At 38.8% G+C, this 19,759-nt stretch overlaps 2 protein-coding genes across 4 annotated transcripts in view; one reads left to right on the forward strand and one right to left on the reverse strand.

The window, feature by feature from the left end:
- Nucleotides 1-12,813, forward strand: part of ptpro (protein tyrosine phosphatase receptor type O) — a 35,481-nt gene extending 22,668 nt beyond the window's left edge. For 2 of the 3 annotated variants that reach the window (XM_051107717.1, XM_051107718.1), the window contains 15 exons: nucleotides 174-307; nucleotides 2,369-2,510; nucleotides 3,663-3,783; nucleotides 4,516-4,584; nucleotides 6,072-6,155; nucleotides 8,028-8,063; nucleotides 8,150-8,231; nucleotides 8,312-8,402; nucleotides 8,524-8,600; nucleotides 8,686-8,820; nucleotides 8,909-9,031; nucleotides 9,874-10,028; nucleotides 10,256-10,391; nucleotides 10,976-11,084; nucleotides 11,523-12,813. In XM_051107717.1, coding sequence (XP_050963674.1) covers nucleotides 174-307; nucleotides 2,369-2,510; nucleotides 3,663-3,783; nucleotides 4,516-4,584; nucleotides 6,072-6,155; nucleotides 8,028-8,063; nucleotides 8,150-8,231; nucleotides 8,312-8,402; nucleotides 8,524-8,600; nucleotides 8,686-8,820; nucleotides 8,909-9,031; nucleotides 9,874-10,028; nucleotides 10,256-10,391; nucleotides 10,976-11,080 — 1,490 coding nt within the window. In that variant the 3' untranslated portion in view covers nucleotides 11,081-11,084; nucleotides 11,523-12,813. The remainder of the gene's footprint in view (nucleotides 1-173; nucleotides 308-2,368; nucleotides 2,511-3,662; nucleotides 3,784-4,515; nucleotides 4,585-6,071; nucleotides 6,156-8,027; nucleotides 8,064-8,149; nucleotides 8,232-8,311; nucleotides 8,403-8,523; nucleotides 8,601-8,685; nucleotides 8,821-8,908; nucleotides 9,032-9,873; nucleotides 10,029-10,255; nucleotides 10,392-10,975; nucleotides 11,085-11,522) is intronic. The other variant, XM_051107719.1, reaches the window with a different exon arrangement.
- Nucleotides 12,814-15,242: 2,429 nt separating this feature from the next.
- naga (N-acetylgalactosaminidase, alpha) lies at nucleotides 15,243-19,660 on the reverse strand. The gene is made up of 9 exons (XM_051107726.1): nucleotides 19,492-19,660; nucleotides 18,525-18,681; nucleotides 18,083-18,223; nucleotides 17,787-17,998; nucleotides 17,580-17,674; nucleotides 17,325-17,486; nucleotides 16,715-16,912; nucleotides 16,068-16,208; nucleotides 15,243-15,979 (listed from the first exon to the last, which is right to left on the reverse strand). The coding sequence occupies exons 2-9, from the start codon at nucleotides 18,677-18,679 to the stop codon at nucleotides 15,767-15,769; spliced, it is 1,317 nt and encodes a 438-aa protein (XP_050963683.1). The 5' UTR covers nucleotides 18,680-18,681; nucleotides 19,492-19,660; the 3' UTR covers nucleotides 15,243-15,766.
- Between the last annotated feature and the right edge of the window lie 99 nt (nucleotides 19,661-19,759).

A 19,759-nucleotide genomic window follows, 5' to 3' on the forward strand; every position in this document is an offset into this window, starting at 1 on the left:
CTGCTGAGAGTGTGTTTTCTGTTCTAATAATAACCCGTTTCGCTTTGACTTCCTGTTCAGAATGTGTCAGAATTGTTGTGGCTGTTTGTTTCGTCTTCCTTTTTTACTTGTTTTTAAGCTGTTTTCTTGGAGGATCTCGTAACTAGTGTGGTGCTTGGCTGTTTTGCGGACAGAACCGGCTCCTCCGAAGTCGCTGTACGCCGTCAACGCCACCGACACGGCCGTCACGCTGCTCTGGACGGAGGAGGGCGTTGTGGATTTCTATCAGGTCGTCTGCAGACCGCTGGGAGTCAACAGAGAAAACAAAGTAAGAGCTCAGTGGGATTCGCTCCTGATCAATATCACAACATAATGTGTGACCCTGGAGCACAAAACCAGTCTAAAGTATCACGGGTATATTTGTAGCAATAGCCAAAAATACATTGTATGGGTCAAAATGATTGATTTTTCTTTTATGTCAGAAATGATTAGGATATTAAGTAAAGATCATGTTCCATGAAGAAACTTAATTTTTGATTAGTAATGTGCATTGCTAAGAACTTCATTTGAACAACTTCGAAGGTGATTTTCTCAGTATTTAGATTTTTTTGCACCCTCACGTTCCAGATTTTCGAATAGTCGTATCTCAGACACATATTGTCTTATCATAACAAACCACACATCAATGGAAAACTTATTTATTCAGATTAAAGATAAATCTCAATTTCAAAAAATGGACCCTTATGACTGGTTTTGTTGTCCAGGGTCACATATAACAACAATACATGTATGCAAACATCTGGAGAAGGAGATTGTGATGGAGTTTCTTTATGGTCTTTATGACGATAAAAATAAGAGAATTAACAATTTACAGTCGGGTTTTATTTTTCATTTAATTTTTTGGTCATTTCCATTGTTAACTACACTGAAGTGAGAATGAGCAAAACTTCTCCAGAATTATCTAAGTTGTTTTTGTTAACATTAGTTAATGCACTGAGAACTAATATAATGAACAACTCTATTGTGAATAATGTGAATAAATGATCATGATCCTGCATTAACTAATATTAACAAATGATTAATTTATTCATGATTCATAATTCATAATTCATGAACAGTTTACAATAAGGTCCTACTAGTTAACATTAGTTAATGCACTGCAAACTAACATTAACAACGAGCAAACCATTTGTTACAGTATCTATTAATCTTAAAAAACTAGGTCATGTTAGCTTGGTTAAATAATATTGATATTATTTAAATAATAATAATAATGTTTGATTTTAATAGTGTATTAGGAAATGCTGAAAGAGAAATAAATGAAGGTTTTGTTGTTGTTAGTGCATGCTAACCCTTACATGGTGTTCGGGTCTGTGCGACCCGTCTTCACTTTTTCAAAAGAAAAATGATCATACTCATTGGCCTTGGCTCATTTTCTGTGAAGAACATATATCAGAACAAATTTTCAATGGCCGCTCACTGCACACTTATATTACACACAGGATGTTCGGCTCCACTGGACCCGGGGCCAATAAAAGAGTGTAAAATTTAGGTCCTGTGTAACTTCACTCTGCCCCTCCTATTTTCTGGGCCTGCTATTAGTATGCGTATGTGTGAATATGTGTGAATATGTGTGAATATGTGTGAATATGTGTGAATATGTGTGAGAGAGAGAGTCTGAGTGTAAGTGTGAGCGTGAGTTGTGTGTTTCTGCCCCTGCCATTCCCACACAAGGCCGTAGCGCTTAAGGAAAAGGGCAAATATTAGCCAAACATTCTGTTCATATTGCATAATTGGGATGAAGTAAACATCTGTTGAGTATTTTAACATAATTTTGTTAATTGTGTTGAATTAAAAACCCAAAAATGCAGTGGGTTCACCAAACCCACGAACACTGTCTGAGTAACAAAAATATGAACACCATACAGGGGTGAACTAATGAAACGTCACATTCTCTAACGCTTTACAGTACTGGTCCTGTCAGTTAACAGTTCATGCTTTAATTAACAGCAAAAAATGTGTTACAGTAGTTATTAATACTTGTTAGTTAATACAATCACAGCTCTTCATAGATCATAGCTCAGGTCCATTAAATAATAACAGATGTAACTTTTGATTTTAATAATGTATCAGTTTATGTTGAAATTAGCGACAAATTGGTTAGTAACTAATTAGTAACTAGTGTTAACTGTCAGGTGGTGTTGATGTATTGTGATTGTGTTTTTGGATCCCGAGTGGCTGCTGCTTTATAAACCCTCGACCTTCATCAGAATGACAGCAGTGCATTCTGGGATGAAGGCTTGAACACACCTGAATCTCTCAGCGTCTCATTGAATGAACAGCTGGTTTAATGTGTGCGTGTGCGTGTGTGTGTGTTTCTCTGGTTCAGAAGGTGCGTGAGCCGCTGCTCACCGCCGCTCATGTTGTGACCGTGTCAGGTCTGCAGCCGTCCACATCATACAACTGTACTGTGATCAGCAGCAGCTACAGCAGCGCCAGCGACCCCGCGTACATCACCGTCAGCACATCTGGTGAGGAAACGCATCCGATCCACACTTACGGTCACGACACACACACAGAGCAGTTTCACGCTGTGCTTGACAATTTCACAATTAGAATTACGTGATATAAACTCACAACTGTGAGAAAAAAGTCAGAATTGCGTGATATAAACTCATAACTGACTCTTCGCAAACAGCTTGATTGACAGGCGATCTGACCAATCATAACACAGTATCCACCGTTCTTTCCGACAAACAGATCAGACAGGAGAGTGGACTTAAACATCAAAAATTGTGTGTAATGACATCTTTCTGCAGTTAAAATAAAATACGTTCTGATGTTTTCAATTCATGTTTTCTCAGTCGGTTCATGTGTCCATTAATCTAATAAGGCAATACAGTGATCTGTATTGAAAAGTCAAACTTGTAATTGCGGAAAAAATATCAGAATTTGATATATTCTCATAATTGAGAAAAAGTCAAACTTATGAGATATGAACTCGCAATTGAGAGAAAAAAGTTAAACTTATAATTGCAAAAAAAGTCAGAATTGCGAGATATGAGCAATAATTGTGAGAGAAAAGTCAGAATTTCGAGAATGAAGTCAAACATACGAAGTCAGGATTCTGAGATATAAACTCATAATTGTGAGAAAAAATCAAACTCGTTATTGTGTGAAAAAAGTCAGACTTGCGAGATAGAAACTTGTAATTGTGAGAAAAAAAAATCAACTCAAGGGAAAAAAAAAAATAATTGCAAGAAAAAAAGTAAAAAAAAAAGTCAGATTCTGAGATTGCAAGAAAAAGTAGACTCATAATTGCAAAAAAAAAAGAAAAGTCAGGATTCTGAGATACAAAATCAAAATTGCAAGAAAAAAGTTAGACTCATAACTGAAAAAGTCAGGAAAAAAGTCAGATTGCAAGAATAAATGAACTTGTAATTGAACTTGTAATTGTGAGAAAAGTCTGAATTTCGAGATATAAAAAAAGGTCAGAATTGCAAGAAAAAAGTTGCAATTACCGTTTTTTTTTTGTTCGAGTATTCATAGTTTTGAGCTCTGTTTTGCATCATAATGTCTTCTTTCAAACAAGTGAACATCTGAAATACACATTTAAGAGTTTGATTATGAGACAGTGAATGTAGCTGTGGTGTGTGTGTGTGTGTGTGTGTGTGTGTTTGCAGTGCGCGAGATGAACCCGAGTGTGGCGGCTATCTCTGCGCTGGCGGTTCTCAGCATTCTGCTGATCAGTCTGCTGGTTCTGTTCCTGCTGGTGCTGCGCAAGAAACACATGGAGCTGAGCCGGTGAGCAACATCTCAACCTGATTCATCGTTAGCTGCTGTTACAGTCCATTAGTGATCAGACCGATGGATGAAAATAGTGTGTTTGTCATTTTTCATTTCAAATATCTACAAATTTTGAAATTGTGATTTACTTGAGCTCATGATTTAATACGACTCACTCATAATCAGCAAATCCCACGATTAAACCACCACAACTGCTTTCAGACATGACAAAAATACTGTTTGTGCGACAAAAAAATCATAAAGTCAGTATGTTTGTCATTTTCCGGTACCTGACATGCAAAATAAACGTTGTTTTATGAAAAATGCATCAAAATCAAGTGTATTTAAACCAAAAACGAGAACAAATATCTGTTAATGTGGTCGGAAGAATCAACTGAATTCAAAGTGAAAGCGAGATTATTTTTCCAAAACCACTGGCAAAAATTTGTTCCTGTTTTAAGCGAAAACTTCATTTTGCATTTTTATAAAAGCGAAACTTAATCTCTTGGGTTATTTTGCTTCTCCAGTTAATGTGTCTTGATTTAAGGATGTTTAGATTTTGTATTGAAAATGAGATGAAAACACTGAGGAAGAGCATCATTTTGTTGCAGTGTGTTGCTCGTGGATTGCAATGTTTCAGAATGTGAAGCTGCACTGGATTCATTTGTAATGATGAAATTATTGATTTGAAGTCCTTTCTGAGCTGTTGGATGTCTTCATCATCTGTCTGACGGTCGTGTCTGATTTCAGGGAGTGCGGCGCTGAAACCTTCGTGAATTTCGCCTCTTTCGAGCGGGACGGGAAGCTGCCGTATAACTGGTAGGAGCTCCTGTGTTTCTCGCTGTCAGTCAATCAGTCAGTCACAGTGTCACACACACACACACACACACACACACACACAGAGAGGAAGTGTAATTGTTGGTATCAACACGCGGGACTCGTTTGTTCCAGAAGCATCCGAGCCATCGCTCACACACACACATGATTAATATAAGAGCTTAAAGAGCGTCAGTAAAGGCAGATTCTGGGCTGGTAATGAAGTCAAAAGACATTTTTTCTGTCACTTTCTGCTGAGATGTTTAGAGCACGACTCGTGACGCAACGGCAACATGACTGTGTGTCCTGTTTTAATGTCAAATTCAGTTCATAAAATGTACACATTTCTAAAATATAAATAATATCAGTTATAGAGAGAGATAAATAAATTATTAATTTAAATTTATTTATTAAAAAATTACACAATATAAATGAATACAAAATAAAAGTACTTAAATGTAATAAAAATAATAAATAAATAGTGTAAAGTTTCAGTATAATTGGGTTCATAAAAATGATAAACGTCTAAAATGTAAAATATAAAAATGTAAAAATAATACATAAAAAATAATGTTTAGTAGAGTAAAAACCGACTTTGTGTACACTACAACAGTTTTACATTTTAGATCTTAGATCTTGTTTTCTGTACCATGCATGAAAATGTGTCAAAATTAAGTTTTTAATTAAGCATTTGCTTAAAACAGGAGTAAATATCTACCGGTGGGTCAGAAAAATATGTTTTCCAGTTGAATTAAGTTGATTTTTCTAGAGCTGCAAAATTAGTCACAATTAATCGATTCAAAATAAAAATAAATGTTTGCATATTATATATGTGTGTGTGTACTGTGTATATTTATTATGTATATATAAATACACACATGTGTATTTTTTTATCTAATATAAATTATAGTATTTAATTAAAGTATTTTTTTTACAAATATATACATATATGTGTGTATTTATATATGCAAAATAAACACACACTCATGTAGTGTGCAAATATAAACTTTTATTTTGACTTGATTAATCGTTTTGCAGCTCTAGATTTTTCTGAGCGCACTGGAAGATTTTTGCTCCTGTTTTAAGCGCTTCGCTTTGATATAAAATCATGTCTTAGCTCATTTTATGTATTAAGGTTTCAGAATATTTAGATATTTGTACTGGATGTTTTGCATCAGCTGCACTGGAAACCAAGCGGTTTACGATCAGGCTGGACTGACTGAGATGTAGGTGTGATCTTTGTTGCGTTCGGTGTTAATATCCGGCGGAGGAGACGATCAGCAGCAATCACAGATTCACACGAACAGACAGAAAGACGCCAATGACACTGACTGCATGACGCGATCATTAACCTGTCAGACACTAATGAAATATGCTCAATCATCTGTGTGTGTCACTATTACTAATGGAGCACCATGTTTTGTCCCCAACTTTTTGCCCTTGGTCTTTTTTTATGTCTTTTGCTTTCTGTTTTGTTCAAACGGCTTCAGGCGCAGGAGTCTCTTTGCGTTCCTCACGCTTCTGCCATCCTGCCTTTGGACTGACTATCTTTTGGCCTTTTATATTAATCCGTGGTAAGTAGCAGCGCGGCGTCCGGCGGCCGACGGACGGACAAACACACACACGCCACCTCTAGACTCCACGTAGACCCTGTAGACGGAGATGCTTTGATTCTGTGCATTATGGGTAACGGATCAGAGGCCGGATCTCCATCTGTGCTCTTGTCTGTGTTTAACAGCGTCTCGACGCATGACACTAACGCTGGCGGCCCGTCCTGCATGACGTCCTCACCGGCGGCCGTCCGTCCGTCCGCCCGCTCGCTCTCACGTCCTGCATGTTTGCTCTAGCTCTTCGGTTCTCTGTCGGACTGAATGCAGATTTTCACCAGAGAGATCTGAGCCGATTTGCTTGGTTTTTCCTTTCGCGTTAGTTTGATTTCCTGAAGGAATGTTCCAGGTTTAATACGAGCTGAGCGCTGCGGACGTGCTGTCGGTCTCCGCAGAAAATAATAATGCCGTCTCATCACGCAAAAATCGAGTGTACTTATAACAGACGTCTGTGGAGGAAGATACGAGGGATATGAGGAAATGCTGTGTGTATATAGAATTTTCCCAAAATGTAAAAATAGGTAACATTTATATTAATAAATTAATTGCGAGATATATAATTTTAATAAAATACACTCATATGTAAAAGAATAATTTTATTTCTTTAAAAATTAGCTATTTAAAATTATATTTAAAAATGTAAAATGTGACCCTGGACCACAAAACCAGTCATAAGGGTGTTTTTTTTTTTTAAATTGAGAATTACACTCATCTGAAAGCTGAATAAATAAGGTTTGTTAGGACAGGACAACATTTAGGCGAGGTGCAACTGTTTGAAAATCTGTAATGGGTGCAAAAAAATCGAAATATTGAGAAGTTGTCCAAATGAAGTTCTTGGCAATGCATATTACTAGTCAGAAATTAAGGTTTGATATGTTTACAGTTGGAAATTTACAAAATATCTTCATGGAACATGATCTTTACTTAATATCCTAATGATTTTTGGCATAAAAGAAAAATCAATCATTTTGACTCGTGCAGTGTATTTTTGGCTATTGCTACAAATACACCCGTGTGACGTATAACTGGTTTTGTGGTCCAGGGTCACAAATTATTAAATATAATAAATCATAAAAAATCGTAATATGGAAGGTTATAAAGAAAGAAAAAATAAATACAAAAAAAAATGCATGTAAGTTTATATTTTTAGAAAATGTAAAATTATTAAATGTATATAAATTGTTAGACGCTGTTTAAACAGTATAACCACAATAATTTACAATTACAATGTGATTAATGGAACAAACATGTATACATTGTTAATTTAAGTTTATAATGTAATAATGTAAATTAATATATATATAAAAATATTTAAAATCTTAAAAATAATAAATAAAAATGTAAAAGTAGGGATCAGTTCAGTATAATCAAGTTCATAAAATTATAAATTATATATATAATGTTAATATATATGTGTATTAATTTTAAATTAATATATAATACCTCATTTAAATGTAAACAATAGAGAATATTAAATTATCGAAGCTAATTTAAGTATAATTAAGTTTATACAATTTACAAATGTAAAAAATATAAATTATATAAGTTATATAATAAATAGAGAGCTGGAAATCTACATTATTAATTAGAAATACAATATAGTTTTTTTTTTTTTTCTGTAGAACAGTTTATGAAAGCACTTGATTAATGCAGTAAATCCTCCGGAGTGCGTGAATCTGAATTATTCTCTGTGGTTTCAGACACACGGCAGCGCTGAAGCTCCGTCAACCTGTAATGCATGTTTAGTTAGTAGGACTGAAGAGCGTTTATTAACAGAGATGGAGTTTGTCGTGTTCTGATCTCAGTTCAGTGACGCGTCTGTCTGTGTTTCACCCGCAGGAGCAAAACGGCACTGAAGAAGAGGAAACTAACCAGGTAAAAACATCCGTGGGTGTGTTTGTCTGAGTTATGACTGTATTGATTTTTTCTCTGTGTGTGATGTGACGTGTCTGTGTCTTCAGTCCCGTTCAACTCAGTGATTTCGACGCTTACATCAAAGATATGAGCAAAGATTCGGCGTACAAGTTCTCACTGCAGTTTGAGGTAAAGCCCGCGCTCACCGCAGAACACGTAAACTCTCGTCTGTCCGTGCGATTTACCTGTTTGGTTTGTGGTTCTGTCAGGAGCTGAAGAGCGTCGGTCTGGATCTGTCTCATGAAGCGGCCGATCTGCCCGTCAACAGACCCAAGAACCGCTACACCAACATCCTGCCCTGTGAGTGGCCCGCCAGCTAAGCTCCGCCCACTGTAGTCATAGCAACACTGATCTGATTGGCCCACTTATTAATAAAAATCAGTGCTTATTGTATTTATTGTGAATGTTTGTCTGGTCACAGATGACTTCAGTCGGGTGAAGCTGATTTCTCTGCACAACGATGAAGGTTCTGATTACATCAATGCCAACTATATTCCTGTGAGTATCTCATCAGTATCAGGGATCAGAGTGGAGTCGTTCACAGATTATGGGATGTCTGATTGGTGTGCCGGTGTGTGTTCAGGGTTATAACTCTCCGCACGAGTACATCGCCACGCAGGGCCCGCTGCCCGAGACCAGGAACGATTTCTGGAAGATGGTCCTGCAGCAGAAGTCTCACATCATCGTCATGCTGACCCAGTGTAACGAGCGCAGGAGGGTCAGTTCCCACGGCAACCGCTCCCTAATCGCTATGACAGCATACAGAGACGGGCAGACGTTAACGAGAGAATGTGCTTCCTGTGCAGGTGAAGTGTGATCACTACTGGCCGTTCACTGAGGAGCCCGTGACGTACGGAGAGATCACAGTCGAGATGCTGTCAGAGAACGACTCGCCCGAGTGGACCATCAGGAACTTCAGACTGGGATACGTGAGGAACACTACTACTAACACTACTAACTGACACTACTAACCGTAACCATGGGTGGACGGATGGAAAGATGATAGATGGATAAATGGATGGATAGATAAATGGATTGACAGATGGATGGATGGATGGATGGATGATAGGTGGATGGATGTAGAGATAAATGGGTGGATAGATGAATGGATGAGGATGGACTGATAGATGGATGGGTGGATAGATGGATAGATAAAGTGATGAATGGCTAGATGATAGAATGGTGGATGGTTGGATAGATCATAGATGAAGGGATGGATAAATGGATGGATGGATTGATGGATGGATAAATGGATGGATATATAAATGGATTGACAGATGGATGGATGGATGGATGGATGGATGGATGGATGGATGGATGGATGGGATAAATGGGTCAATAGATGGATGGAGGGATAGATGATGGATGGATGGATAAATAGATGGATTGATGGATGAATGAATGGATGGATAGATTGATAGATAGATGAATGAATGGATGGATGGCTGATGGCTGAGAGGTGGATTGATGGATGGATCATAGATTAATGGATGGATGGATGGATAGAAAATGGGTGGATGGATGGAGGAATGAATAGATGGATGGATGGATGGATAGATAGACGATGGGTGGAAGGATAGATGGGTCGCTGGATGGAGGAACAGATGATTAGTGAATGAAGGTTGGATAGATAAATGATGGATGGATGATTAATAGATAAATGGATAGATGGATAAATGGATGTATTGATGGATGTGTATCTAGACGTGACAGTGTTGTCGTTACACTGCTGCTGTTGCTGTCTGATGTTCAGTGTGTTTGTCTCCTGCAGGCCGATGAATCTCAAGACGTTCTGCACTTTAATTACACCTCGTGGCCTGATCACGGGGTGCCGACGGTCAACGCCATCGAGAGCATCTTACAGTTCGTTCAGATCGTACGGCAGCAGGTCAACAGGACCAAAGGGCCCATCGTGGTCCACTGCAGGTGAGATGTTGTTTACTCCTCGTCACTTAGTGCTGGACGTGTTCATGTGAGAGTCGGTGGTACAGGAGTCACTCCGGCTCACTGCACTCACGTTACACTGACTGGAATCACTGTGGCTCACTTCCATCTATTGATTCCTGCTTGTGGTTTTGCTACAGATCTTCATGTTTGTTACCGACACTGTATGATGTAACAAGCACTGTTGTGTGTTTGTGTGTGTGTGTCAGTGCTGGAGTGGGTCGGACCGGCACCTTCATCGCTCTGGACCGGCTGATGCAGCACATTCAGGAACACGAGTATGTGGACGTCCTGGGATTGGTGTCGGATATGCGCTCACACCGGCTCTCCATGGTCCAAACTGAGGTACAGAACCTGAACTAGGTTCTAATCATCTTCTTAAAAATCATTGTAAATAGCCTCTCAACGTGATGCATAATGAAGTGCAAAACACAGAGTTTTTCAGTGAGTCAATTAGTGACCAGTCAAAAAACAAAAAAAGTGTTCAAAAGAAAATATTTTTAAAAAATAACATGTATTTTTACAGTTTCTTGGAATGTCTTCTTTCCTAAGAAGATTTTGATGAATCTATGGAAGCTTGTTTCCACCGCCAGATCAAAAGATAATTTTGACTTTTTATCTCACAATTCTGAACCTTTTTGTCACAATTTATAATTGCAAGAAAAAAAATCTGAAATGTGAAATAAAAAGTCTTAGTTACTTGTTTTATGTTTTATTCTGTTACAGATATGAAGAAAAAGTTGCAAGATATAAACAGAATTGTGTGATATACAGACAGAATATTGGCTGTATGTTACAGATAAACTCAGAATTGTTAGATATAAAGTTGAAATTGTGAGAAAATTGTGGAATTTGGCTTTTATATGAAAATGGTGTGTAACATGTATGCGTGCGTGTGTGTGTGTGTGTGTGTGTGTGTGTGTGTGCAGGAGCAGTATGTGTTCATCCATCAGTGTGTTCTCCTCATGTGGAAGAAGAAGAAGCAGCAGACGCACACGAGCGACGTCATCTACGAGAACGTCAGCAAGTCCTAATGAGGTAAGATATGATTAAAATATGGTATAAATAAATATAATGTCCATATAGTTTCTAATCAATTTATTTCGGTTTTAGTGTTATTTTGGTACATGAAGTTAATATAGTTTTTAATAAGTTTTTATGTATTTTATTTCAGTTCATGTTTATTTTATTTCAAGTAACAAATGGATGGATGACAGATGGATAAATGGATGGAAAATGGGTGGGTGGATGGATAAATGAACTGATGGATGGATGGGTAAATAGTTGGATGGTCTTGATTTTTATTTCAGTTTTCGTGTTATTAAGTTAAACCGAATAAAAATGAAAAACGTTGCCTCTGCGTCTGAGTGAAAAAAGGTTCCGTTTTGATTTATTTCAGTTTTTTATTTCAAGTAACACAAATGTTGATTGTGGTTTTAGTGTTAGTTAACTCAAGCTGGCTCTGTTGTGCTGCAGGTCTGGCGCTCCTCACATCAGTGTTGACAGACGTGTGACATCGACACCAAAAAGCAAGCGAGCGGCGGCCGCGGAGGAGAATCCTTCACTCATTTACTCCCATAGAAGCTCTTATTTAGCGGACGAACGACGGAACCAATCCGATGCCTTAAACGAGCTGCCGCGTTCTCCCGCCTCCGCCGACCGGAGGAGAACGTCGCAGCGCCGGACCGACCGTCCGCATCTAGTCTTTAGTTTGCGTGTGAATCTCAGGATCATCTGGTGCGCCGCGGCCGGACGCGTCTGCGGTGTAACGTGTGTTTCGTGAGTTTGTGTGGCACTCTGTCTGTAATAGTGTTAGTTTCCACGTCTCCGGAGGAGCGGCGGGCGCTTCGGCCGCACAACCAGATCCTCCTGCCGGCACGCACGCGCAAACCCGATTCGGACCCGACGGCCTTCGATCACTGCCACGCACGGACCATCTGCTTCAGTTACAAAGGAAGGACGGACGCACAGACGTTTGTGCGCCTTTTGCACCGATCATATGTGTTGCTGTGTGTAGAGAGGCGGACGGTAGCTGCGCTTCTGTGTGTTTTAGCCTGTGATTTCTGCTCAATCTCCTGCGGGGGTTTCATCGTGCCAGACCGCCGGGCTTCACCTCCGGCGGCGTTCGCGCAGCTCCAGCGCGGTCGGACTGAACGCGAGCGTCCGGCAGCTCCGATCCCATCACCTGCTGCTGCTGAATCTGACACTGATTCCACACGTGGTGTTCGCTGAACGTTGCATGCTGCAAAATGACAGACGTGAGATTAGTCTCATCTTTAGGTTTAGACTCGAGCTCAGAGTGTTCGCTTCACATTTGCCTGTTCCGTCAAACACACGAGTGAGTTTACAAATGTTTACAGGCGCTGAGATGTGACTTGTCAACTAGACACTGAGCTGTAAATACTGAAATGTGTTCAAGGAACTGACTGAAACTCTCCAGAACAGGCTTCACGTCACTCGATGGGTTTTCTTTAGTTTGTGTCCAGGTCAAACTCGTTCGTCTTTTGGTGCCATTCTCGTGTATCGTGTGACTTCAAGTAGCCGAGCAATCCACAGTCGCCATCACAGGTTTCATGTGTGTTCGTTTGGAAAAAAATAAACGTTTGAGTACGTATTCTTATGAGCTGGAAATGACTCGTTTTGTGTGATGAACAAATGACGTCTGTTGACCTCAAACCACATCAACTTCACAAACAGACTGCTGTTGTTCTTCTTGTGTGTATGTTTTGGAATCATCTGATGTAAAGAGGCACAAAACGTGATGTTCTTCCTCAGTATTTTTGTCTTGATTTCCAGTACAAATATCTAAACTTCATTAAATCTGGATACATTTACTTGAGAAGAAAAATGACTTTAGATATTCAGTCTGAAGGCTTTTTTTTAATTAATACAAAATTGTGCTTAAAACAAGAACATTTTTTCTTTTTTTCTGACCTCACTAGTAGATTTTTTAAGCTTAAAATTGCTTGTTTTTTATATTATTTGACACATTTTGATTATTTTGATCATTTTGCTTCCACAGGAGAAACACATGTATACTAAAAATACACATATAAAATTAAATCACATCTTTAAATAAACTCATAAATCCAGCATGGCCAAAATGTCATTATATCACAGCTGAATTGACGGCCTGTGATTGGCTCTCTGACTCGGAACTGAGCGCACGTGACCAAGTATGGCAGCAGGTCGCGCACACGTGTTTCCGGGAATGAAGCAGGTGAAGGACACCAAGGTGAGTGTCAGTGTGAACTTTAACTGATGGCTGCGAGTGTCATAAATCTTATTGTTTTAGAGTAGTATTCTAGAAAGAAATGGTGTTTGCAAAAGACGTTGATGTGTTTGATTGATTAGTCCGATGGCGTGTGGTTGGGTCGGGACTGTGTATTTGTGTTTGAAAGCAGATCGAGTTAAAACACTTTATTTGATATTACCGTAAAACCATACGAACTGCGCTGTAGGTTTTGGGCACAAAATAGCTTAAAGCTGTGATAGGAGAGACCAGTGCACAAAAAGAAAAAAGAGAAAAAAAAAAAGATAGGATAAACGAATCATTTCGAAGCCTTGAATCAATTGAATTATAAAATGATTCACTGATTCAGAGCGCTGGAAACGCCGCACGCTGGTGACACCTGCCGGTCAAAACTGTAAATGCAACGAAAAACTCAGGCCAAAACATGCATAAAACTTACAAACCTACCGCAAATTTTTAAAGTATAATATATTAAATGCAATTAACAAACCATCGAGTAACAATCAATAAGATGTGTTTGTATAATATGATTCCTTTTTTGTTTGCAGGGCTTGTTTGTTTTGTTTTGTGGAGGACTCGTCTAAACGGGGCAGTAAGAGACTAATTACACAAATGTTTCAAATAAAAAAAAAAAAGTCAAATTTGTAAAACTAATCCGAGATCATTAGGTCAAACTCGTAAAGACAGCGCTGTGATTGACGGCTTCACATCGCCCCCCAGCGGCCAAACATTGACATCTCGAATCACTTGTGACGTCACGAAGCCGCGTTTGCGGAAATCACGTGATCTGTTCGAAACAAATGATTCCTCTTAGGAAAATTAACTTAAAACAAACATGGTAACTACAAATTAACCTTGGTTTTGGTATTCTAACTATAGTTAAACTATTAGATTTGTAGTAAAACAGTGGTTATACAAACGATAATTAATACGCCAAAAAACATGGTTACTACACTTTTACTATAATAAACCCATGGTTAATTTCCATAAGGTCACAAAAGTAGTAGTACTTAAAAACTAACCTTCACTCCCTCCCAGACATTTAGTTTAAACTGCGAGAAATGTTTAAAAGAATCTCGAAGGTTCGAAGCTTTGAATCAGTGATTCAGAGCGCGAATAGAACTCGTAACTGGCGTCACGTCACACAGATGGTCCCCGCTAGAGGGCGTGTGAGCTGATCAACCAGTGTTTAATATGATTTGAGCTGATCTCGGGTCAGTTTATAGTGTCGGTTCAGTTTTGAAGTCAAACACGTGTGTGTAATGAGACTGATTGTTTGTGTTAATTGTCTTTAAATTGGTCTGATTAGCCATGTCTTCCCGTAAAACACAAAACAAGCACTGAAATTTAATTAAAAGGGCATAAATTAGACACACCCTTCATATTTAATGATTTGATTCTGTTGGATGGATTGCACGTTCATGAAAACATTTGCTATTGCTTTGTGTAAGGTGTCTTTATCACTGGTTTTTAATGTCAGTGTTCATTACACACGTTGTTGTGTTGACAGCGTTTGTCCAGCAGGTGGAGCTGCTTCACAATCACTGATTCGTTCTGTCAAACGGCTGATTGAAATTGATTCACAGTTCTGCCATCACTAGACCCACGAGCGCGTTATTGATGGTCCAGTGAAGCTTCTGCATCAACGAGACTTTAAACATAAGTGTATTTAATTTGTTCATTATAGAAGCTTTTCAGCACATGCGCGTCACCGCCGCCTGCTGGACACAAACATGAAGCGCATCTACAGCAGCGGCTTTCACAACATATTTGATTTTGAAGCATTAAAAGTGGCTTTAAAACCTATGAAATCTTTCAGGCGTATTGTTCAAGTAAACAAGTACATACAGAGGCAGTTGGTAAATGAGAATGAATGTCCTCAGGTTGAGCAGTAACTGATGAAAAGCTCATTTGGAACAATGTAAATCAACTGCTTATTCATATTAACATTCATTGTGATTTTTAATGTGTTTCTATCCTAGTTCAAAATCAACATGAGGTTTATGAACTGCTTCATTTGTAGTTTGACCCTTAAGTGTTTGTGCTTCAGAAACTTAAAGAGTTCATGGGATTTGAACGCGATTGACAGGTTTTTAGTCTTGCAGTCATACTTCATTTTTTGTACTTGTGTTTGAGTTTAAAAACAGTAGTGCACATAAACAGAAGCATTAGAATTTGAACATCTTCATTTTTACATCCCAAAATGATTTGAATGTGCACACATGAGATGTTATTGTTAATAGGCATGTTTGTAAAGTCAGTGCAAAAACATCGAATTACATCCAACAGCACTTCATACAGTGGTAAAATGTAAAACAACTGACAGTCAGCAGAAACGGTCGTAAGAATTACACAAGAACTTTTTAAAAAAAGGAAATCAAGTGACTGTAGGCACATCTGATTGGCTAAATGTCCCTGAGTGCGTAATTTATTCCTGATGAGCGGAGCCTTCCTGAAACAACCCAGCTCAGAGCACCAGAGGAGCGTCGACCTCATTAGCGTGTTGACGGAACTTTGGCCCCATCAGCTTCTCGCTGAAACGACCAGGCCCCGCCTCCTTCTGAAAGTCAGCTGTTGGAATGACGTACCACATGACCACACCAGACGGGTTGATGGACACACTGAAGTCTGTGCTGTCCTTCAGATCAGGCAGGAGCTTCTCTGCAAACACGTCATACACCTGACAGAGACGAGAGAAAGAGAGAGAGACGCTGTGGAAGTGATTGCCTGTGTTTATCAGAGCTGTTTGTGTGTTTCTGAACACTCACCTGATACACTCCAGGTTTGTAGCTCAGCGTCTTTAGGTTCGTCACGTAGCGATACGGCATATCTGACCTCCTGCTGAAGAACACCAGAGCGCTGGATCCTTTATTCAGAGGCCGCCAGTAAACCTCGATCTTGCTCTTCTCCTGAAAGTAAAAATACAAAATTAAACAAAAAGATTAAACTAATTACTAAACTATAATCAGTAAATTATAGTGATTTAATAAATTACTACATTTTAATTCATAAAAATATAAGAAAAAAAAAATTAGTAGGAATAAATGTAATAGTGTAATGTAACACCACAATTAATAAAAAAAAATTTAAACCACTCAATAATACAGTGTTTAATCCTAAAAGCTACTAAAGTAAATAAAATTAAACATAATAATGTAAAATAATACAAAATAAATACTATATAATATTTTTAAAAATATTTTGAAATAATATTCTTAATGCATGAAAACATCTGTGAAAACAAATAAATGAAAATAAAACTACATTAATTTTAATAAAAAAAAATATTAAAATAATAATTACAAAAACAATATTAAAATCACTGAAAAATACAAATATATTTAAATAGGGGTCCTCGCACAAAGATGATCATATTTGGTCATTTAAAACACTGAAACGCCTGAAGATGTCTCACTTTGATCAGGCGAATGCCTTGGATGCCAAGGGGGTCCTGATTGATGCCGATGACGATTTTATTCTGCAGGATCGCACGAGCGCCGCTGCTGATCGTACGCAGATCGTTAGACATGAAGAGAGGCGCGGCCATGATCGCCCACAGCGCCATCTGAGAACGTGATTGGTCCATGCTGAGGCCGAAGTCTCCAATGAGCAGCTGAGGATGAGACAAATTCTAATGATTCTCAGCGAATTAAATTAGGGTTATATGATTTTTATTGTAAAGTAATTGGACTTAAACCCAAAATAATAAAAAATAATATTTATTTTAAATATACATTTTTTGTGACTCATTATTTACTTTAACTGAACAAAACATAAATATAGAATATAACACGACTATAAAATACAAATAATATAGAAAAAGATTTTTTTTTTTAATTGTACAAATTAATGTTTTTTTTTTATTTTGTTTTTGGAGTTGTCATTTACTTTTATTATACAGAAAATGGAGAAAATATATAAAATAGAATAAAATACAAATATAGTATTTTATATAGAATATAAAAATATAATATAAAAAAGATTTTTTTTCTCCCCCCATAAATACAGTTCCTTGATGATCTCACCATGTCAGGGTCGTTCCACTGGCCCGGTCCGGCGGCGGGCTGCAAGACGTCCTGATTGCCAAAGAACCAGTCAACGATGCTCAGCACACTGTCCCACGAGTCCTGGATGTCATCGTAATTCCGCCACAGGTTACAGATCTGACCCAGCAGTGTGTAGTTCACCTGAGACACAACACCACAACACAGTTAATACAGTATTACATTATATTACATTGCGTGACATGACGTGGCTTCCACCGACTGCTCTCAACTCACTTTCGGTGGGAGGCCGCCCTGGTAGGCGGGCCAACTGCAGGAGTAGCCAATGGGACGACCCGTAGCGTTCAGGGCCTTTGACATCATTGGGTAGCCTGGATTTAAAATGAAATAAAAATACAATACAAATAGTGTAAAATATTGAAAAAAATAAATACGGTTCCTTTAATGCAATCCCCGCCCCTGAGGCCGTTTCCCGTGTCTGACCTTGTTCCTGGTAGGATGAGTTGGAGTAACAGCCGTCCAGCTTCAGCATGTCGATGCCCCAATCTGCAAACGTCTGCGCGTCCGTCTCCACCTTGTCCAGCGTGGTTCCCGGATATCCGCCGCACGTGTGAGTGCCCATGTCTCCGTAGATGCCCAGCTTCAGGCCGCGGTCGTGCACGTACTGCGCCAGATGAGCGATGCCGTGCGGGAACCTGCGGCAGACGCATGGAAACATCAGGTGAAGCACATTCAGACGCGCTGCTGCTGTTAGAAGGTCAGGGGTCAGAGGTCAGCACCTCTTGGGGTCGGCCTGCAGGCGGCCCTGACTGTCTCTCTGCATTGAGGCCCAGCAGTCGTCGATGTTGACGTAGACGTATCCCAGCTCTCTCCAGCCGTCCTCCGACAGTCTGTCGGCCATGTCCATGAACAGCTTCTCACTGAGCGGTGACGACGGGGAAAAAAAAAAGAGCATTGGTAACTAAAAATACAACTAAGAGAATTAGTAAAAGCACATATTGTAATAAAAAAAAAAAAAAAAATTGTACTGTTTGAGATTCATTTTAATTTTTAAACATATATTAATATATATATTTTTAATTACAACTAACACCACTGGAAAAAGCACTTACTGAAATGATAATAAATAAGTTAAATTAAATTTAAAAAAACAAGTGAGCAGTAATCATTCAAATAAGAAGAACAATACGGACCAAAACTGAACTAAAATTGAAATGAAACCTGATGCAGTTGTCGGGGTCGTTCAGACAGTCGGTGTCGCAGCGGAAACGTTCCCAGGCTAACCAGCCCATCGGCGGGGTCCTCATCAGCCCGTTATCCATAGCCCAGGTGGCCGTGGAGAACGCCAGAAGAAAAAACACTGCTGTGCACTGCATTTCTGAAACCGTTTATTAAACACTGAGTTATTATGAATGCATTCCCACTGAGACCATCACTTATTTGTAAAACTGCTAACAAATGAGGCCAGACAAAAACACAATCTAACTTTGACAGGAACTTTTGAATTAGTGAACTCTGACGAAAATGACAAAACTCACATTAAATAAATCACAACAAAATCTACTAGTAAATGTATGATCAGTCATCCAGTTTTTCTGACGCATGTACACCTAAAATAACTAAAGAAACAAAACATGACAACTTTAAATTCATAGTTGAATCAGTCTAAACGACCTTAATGTGACATTTTTGACAGAAAATGCAATAATTGCACCATTTTTGTTTGTGTCAATATTAATATTTTGAATTAATAAATGTTTTGAGCTCAGCAGTGAGTTTGATAGCCGATATAAAACTCATGAGAAAAACACCTGGACACACCTGACTATCTGTCAGCTGACACACGTGACTCACACACACACACAGCGACAAACATCCTTACACAGCACACACAATATCACATGTATCATTTAATAACACACATGTGTATCTTTATTTTTTATATGTATTTAATAACGCAACAGCACAAATGAGTATGACTGACTTTTACTTCCTGTTCGACACTTCCTGTTAGAATCCACGACAGGGATGTTTATATGCATCACATAAATGATACACAAATGTAGAATTGCTTAAATCTCGCTGTGCGTCGCTATTCTACAGAATTCCATGAATCAGAACCTCGAGTTCAACTGAATCCTCCGGCGTGTGTGTGTTTTGTGTTCTATTGTGTTCGCGCGTCACTCACCGGATCCGGATGTTGGATCTTGCCTCACTGTGAATCAGTTGTGACTGCTGTCCGGAGCGGAGCGGCTCGGTTCTGCTGCTGCCACAGCTTTTCTCTCTGTGTGTGTGTGTGTGTTTGGATGAATGTGTGTGTTGTTTGAAGCAGCTGGTCATGTGACCGCATTCGTGTCATGTGATGCAGCATCAGCTGACCGCAGCCACAGGCTCAGCAACTTCCGCATACAGAAAAAGAGTCGAGCGTTTGTAAAACTTGATGAATTGCTTAGACT

The sequence above is a fragment of the Labeo rohita genome, chromosome 4 (genome assembly GCF_022985175.1).
Source record: "Labeo rohita strain BAU-BD-2019 chromosome 4, IGBB_LRoh.1.0, whole genome shotgun sequence".
In the NCBI taxonomy this organism is placed as follows: domain Eukaryota; kingdom Metazoa; phylum Chordata; class Actinopteri; order Cypriniformes; family Cyprinidae; genus Labeo; species Labeo rohita.

Bases quoted from the DNA above. Each gene is read 5' to 3' on its own strand.
- naga (XM_051107726.1), bottom strand. From the start codon at position 18,679: ATGCAGTGCACAGCAGTGTTTTTTCTTCTGGCGTTCTCCACGGCCACC. The intron at 17,487-17,579 runs GTGAGTTGAGAG...GTTGTGTCTCAG, and splicing joins AGGGCGGCCTCCCACCGAAA to GTGAACTACACACTGCTGGG. The intron at 16,209-16,714 runs GTGAGACATCTT...TTTTACTTTCAG, and splicing joins AAGGCATTCGCCTGATCAAA to GAGAAGAGCAAGATCGAGGT.